At 39.1% G+C, this 5314-nt stretch overlaps 1 protein-coding gene across 1 annotated transcript in view; it reads left to right on the forward strand.

Annotated features, from left to right (window-relative positions):
- The window catches only part of PSMC1 (proteasome 26S subunit, ATPase 1), a 22109-nt gene extending 17333 nt beyond the window's left edge, over positions 1–4776 (forward strand). The window contains exons 10-11 of the mRNA XM_019552402.1: positions 3435–3589; positions 4443–4776. Coding sequence (XP_019407947.1) covers positions 3435–3589; positions 4443–4577 — 290 coding nt within the window. The 3' untranslated portion in view covers positions 4578–4776. The remainder of the gene's footprint in view (positions 1–3434; positions 3590–4442) is intronic.
- Positions 4777–5314: the final 538 nt, after the last annotated feature.

Here is a 5314-nt window from a genome sequence, read left to right on the forward strand (position 1 = left end):
GGGGGGGTCGCAGGCAGGGTCTCGTGCCCTCCCGCGCCCTCCCCCGTGCGAACTCCGCGCTAACTCGAGCGCCTGTTTACGCAGCCTGTTTGCGCAGCTTGAGTGAATATGGTAGTTTATCAGAAGAAGATTGCTCCTACTCTTTTTTCTTCCCTTCCCTTGATTTGTGGGCTGGTCTCTTTCAGTTCCGATTCTGTTCCCTTTTTATAGTTCAGAGAAAATGTGCTACAAGAGCATAAAGTGTTAAACACAGTTTGGCCATGGATATTTGAAACTAGATGGTCAATATAACATGAAATAACTGTAAAATAATGGAAATTAAGAATTAAGAGTCCACTAAGAAAGCAGTAGTAGTTACCAGGGCTGTGCGAAATTTCGCCACCAGTTTTGTTTTGACCCATATAGAAGTCAAAACAGCAAAATCCACAGCGGGGTCAAAACTGCAGGCATGGTAGCCCCTGCTGAGGCCACAAAGCCTGCCAAGTTTCAAGGAGATAAGTGCAGGGGTTTGGGGGAAACTACACCACAAGCTGTGGACAAGCAAAACTTGGCTCCTTTACATATACTATATGCAGGCAGCCTATGAAAGAGTTGATGGGATCTGTTGAACTGAAAGTTAAAGCGATTTGGTGAGATAAAAGTATTGCTGAAAAGCTAAACTATTTCTTTGACTCAGTCAGTCTTGCTGCTGAGGACATTGGGAAGATGCCTACTCCAAAACTGCTTTTTTATCATAAAAATAACCTATTTATTAGGCTTAGATCAGTGGTTTTCATTCTTTTTAGATCTGAGGCACCCCTCGGAAAATGCCAGTTCTTAGTTTTGATTGGTTTTTTTGACAATTGAACAATTATTTTATTGCAAAGAACTTGAGCCAGAATGAATTCCTATTTGAAATCTCTTATCTTGTGAATTATGTTTGCACACCTAAAAGTACTATCATTTGTATGGTACCCCATATCACCCTTGAAAGGATCTTGTGGCACCCTGGTTGAAAGTCATTGGCTTAGTGTATAGCCAAGAGTTCTAAAGTATGAAGCAGCTGAACTTTCAGCAAAAATACATCACCACAAAAAGCAGATGCTGTTCCAGAGAATTGGAGGGTAGCATTTTTTTTTTTACTTATGTTTTAAAAGTGCTGTAGGAATATATAGTGAATTGCAGATCAAGTAAGGCTTGCAGAGCTTTCTGGCAAATGGATTAAAACCTGAGTTGAGCACCTAGAAGTGCATTTTATGACAGTCTGACCATTAGTTCCGTCTCTAAAGGAAAATTGAGTTTGTTTATTACGTTCTTTGAGTTTATCCAATCAGTAATTGAGGAAGAATTAGCTTGCATAATAGAGCATTCCAGAAGGCCTTAACTATTTAACAAGAAGCTACCAAAGAAGTTAAGTAGTCATTGAGTGAAGGAAAAAGTATTGTCCTGGATCAAAATTGACAAGGAGTCAAACCAAACAACAGGATTAAATATTCATGCCAAGTTTGTTAAACATCTGGAAACAGGATAGGGATTGAGTAATGATGTAATAAGTTGTGAAATGACAGGTTAGTCAGGACCTGAGAGACGCAAAGAGAGGTGAATGGCCAACACATCGTTAATTAGGGTTGGGGATTTGCTCAGTCAGATAAATTTGGGTCAACTGACTGCTCAAACATCAGTCAAAATTGTAAAAAAAATTGCCAGTAGGTTCAAATAATATACAGAAAAGGCACAATTTTTCCATTAAGTGTGACCAATAACATCATGTTTCTGTCAAGAAAACGACAGAATAATGTAGTGTTTTGTATAATTGCTAAAACCTTTGACCCGTCAGTTGACTGGCTTGCCAACCCTAAATTCAGTATGGGAACATGTTAAGTAGTGCACATTGGATAGGAGAACTTATTCTAAATATTTTCCAGGGTTTTAAATTAAATATAAAAGTCAAAGTGACATGGGTATCATTGTAGTCAGTGATATTGTCTGCTCAGTATGCAGCTGCTGTCAGAAAAGCTCTTGGGATCACAACAAATCAGACAGTGAATAATAAAGAATATTATAATACCATTATGTAAATCAGTCTGGAATACTGTGTACACTATTGATCATGAACACAGCTCCATAGAATGGATATGCAGGACTACGGAAGGTTCAGAGAAGGACAATGAGAGTGATCAAGGGCATGGAAAACTCTCCTTTGACTTGGGTTGCTTAGAAAGGAGGTAAGGGAAGGATGGGGTAAAAATATAAAATTGTTTTGGAAAGGCAGAGTCGCAACATCTAGGCTAGGGACACAAACTACACATAAACCAGCATAAGTGATTGGAAACCGGTTAAAATCGAACGTAACAGAAGTTCAATACAGATAAACTGCTTTTAAAATGGCCAAAACCAGTGTTGGGTAAGTCTGGTACTACATCCATAAAGGTTTAACTGATTTAGGTTAAATTGGTTTATTGAACTTCTGTTCCAGATCCCCTCCAAATTCAGTTCATCTCCTAGGATGCTTTGCACCTCCTCATAAACCCCTCCTTGCAGTGTGGGCAGGCTAGCCTTGGCCCAAGCTGTCGCTTCCAGCTGAGCAGGGAGGCATGCTTTAGGCCCCCCTGACTTCTGGTCTGGGCCAGTGCAGGCATGTGGTTGCATTTCTGGAATCAAAAGTGAATTATGTTCACTTGGTTATTGGTTCAATCCATGCAGCTTACACTAGCCTGTGAAAATTGAATTAATTCAGCCTTGGGCTTTTTATGTGTCTGTACTTAGCCCTGGTCTTCCTGCCTCAGAGTGTAACAACAAGGGGACGTTCAATGGGAAATTTTATAACCAATTAAAGGAAATTCTTTTTTCCTTTTAATATGCAATTGAACTGTTGAACTTATTACTACAAGATGTCTCTGAGACCAATAACTTGGCAAAATTTAAAAAAGGCATGAAAATTTATGGATATTGGGAATACCAGAGTTGCATAATCAGTAGGAGATTGTATGGAAGGGATATTAAACTTCATCATTCAGAAGCTAGCCAGATCTTTAGGTCTTAACTTGGTCTCTCATACTTAACATTTGCTCCACTTCTGCCTGCTTCATAGTCTTTTCACCATCTGATGCAGTTAATGTTAGCCATTATCTCGCAACAGAATACTAGCCTAGATGATCTTTTGCCCAGTGTAGTTTGGCAGTTCCTGCGTTCTCTAGTTAAATGCAACTCAGGCTATCAGTAATCCTTGCTTGTGTCATGTCTGTCAAGTGTGGAATACTGCATAAATATTAATAAATCTTAGTTAGTGTCCTTAGTGCAAGTGTGGGGCCTGTCCTAGCACAGTATGTTCTTTCCAGAACATGGTCATGCTGTGTTGACAGGGATGGTGAGGCACCACAAGGAAATTCTAGACCTGAGCAGATAAAAAGCATCAGTCCACAATCGAGTTCATGTAAACTTCTTTCCATACATAGGACGTATTGATAGGAAGATTGAGTTCCCCCTACCAGATGAAAAAACCAAGAAGCGCATCTTCCAGATTCACACCAGCAGAATGACTTTGGCAGACGATGTGACTCTAGATGAGCTGATTATGGCTAAAGATGACCTCTCTGGTGCTGACATTAAGGTAGTGTGCTAGTCCTGACTGAGGTTTTAAAAGCCATTATGATGAATGCTTAAAAATAATCTGGCATGAATGATGATTTTTTTTGTTGTATAATCTACATGGTGAGTTCCCTTTATCTGCTAATGCTCAAGAAAGGCATGATGTTGTTTGAAGTTTTACTATTTCCTGTGTCATCATTAAGTAGAGGAACTGCCAGAGCCTCCAATGTTTCTCTCTTGTGCATGAAGATCATTAATGCTATTTGAATGCCGGTCAGTATTCAGGTGGCATAGTAACCTTTCCAGTTTATAAAGCTGAGTAGTTACTAAAACTCTATTTCTAATAGCTGACAGGGGAGCACTATTAGATAATGCTGAAGCATTTTCATTCAGAAAATGGAAATCATAGTAAAAACATTTTATGGTAGCACAAAGGCCAAGCAAAAAGATGTACATAGCCTTTATCGTGTCACAGATGCCCCAATTTTGTGGCTTCAGTGAAGGTGGTATTAATTTGTGCAGCAATTTAGCAGCAGGTGTTGGTTTACTTTATGGCATAAAAATACCAGCAGCCCAGAGCTGCCTGTGATCTGGACAAGCTGCTGCCCCAGCACAGGTGCTCCAAAGGCACACCTGGGAGTTCCTGTGCAGGACTGGGCCCTTTGAGAATACATTGCCTGTCTTCCTGCAGCATCAGTTGAGTGGGACAGCAGGGTACCCATGTTTTACTTCATAAAGTAGATCTACTGTTCCAGGACATTTATTTGGTGACACCTGTTTCTAACTTCACTGTTCAGTTTCGCATCTGGTCTGTCCTAGTATTTTGCTTGCACTGTTCAAATAAACTTGTGAATATCACTTTCCCTCTTTGACAGGCAATTTGTACAGAAGCAGGCTTGATGGCTTTGAGAGAACGCCGCATGAAAGTGACAAATGAAGACTTTAAAAAATCTAAAGAAAATGTTCTGTATAAGAAACAAGAAGGCACCCCAGAGGGGCTTTATCTTTAGATATTCTTGCCATACATTGGGACGTCTCACATTCTGAATACATAAAGGAGGTGATAAATATTCCACATGCTTTGAGCAAAGCAAAAAGCTTGTCACAGCCTCTTCAAGCATGTAGGATGAAGTTCTGTTGGACTGTATTTAATTTTAAGTCAGTGTGAAACATCTTATTTCCCAATAAAACATTTTGTTTCAGAATGGATTTTGTTAGTGAATTACCTTGCTAGTACTTCAAACTTAGCAACCAGCTCAGTTCAGAGCCGCCTGCTTTATCACTAGATCTGTAGAAGAGTTCAGAATTTATTTACCTTTCACAAAAAAGTTTGCATCTTAATTATTAAAGACAGACCCTGCAGTGGAAAGTGTGATAGCTACTGCTATCCAGCCTATATACAACTAAGGGAATGAATCCTCTCTGGCAGTCTTCACAAAGAACTGGTCTTTTCAGTTTCCATGTCAGGCAGCAGTTAATACTAAACATCTTTTATTTTGTGTTAATCGCATAGCAAGTTACAACTCGTAAGAAATTAAGCATTTTACACTAATGTCTTAACAGCTGTGTCTTTATTTTTTCTACACAATATTACAGTAAAGAGTATTAGTACATATTGCTTTTTAAATGGTTAGGAATTAACAGAGTTCAATCTTAAGGGTTTTTTTGTTTTTTTTAAATAAAATGTAAAGGAGACCTGTAACCAGACAAAAATGAAGCCATAGCAGTTCAAACAGCATTTTTAAAA

This window comes from Crocodylus porosus, unplaced genomic scaffold (assembly GCF_001723895.1).
Source record: "Crocodylus porosus isolate Cpor-Errol unplaced genomic scaffold, CroPor_comp1, whole genome shotgun sequence".
Taxonomy (NCBI): domain Eukaryota; kingdom Metazoa; phylum Chordata; order Crocodylia; family Crocodylidae; genus Crocodylus; species Crocodylus porosus.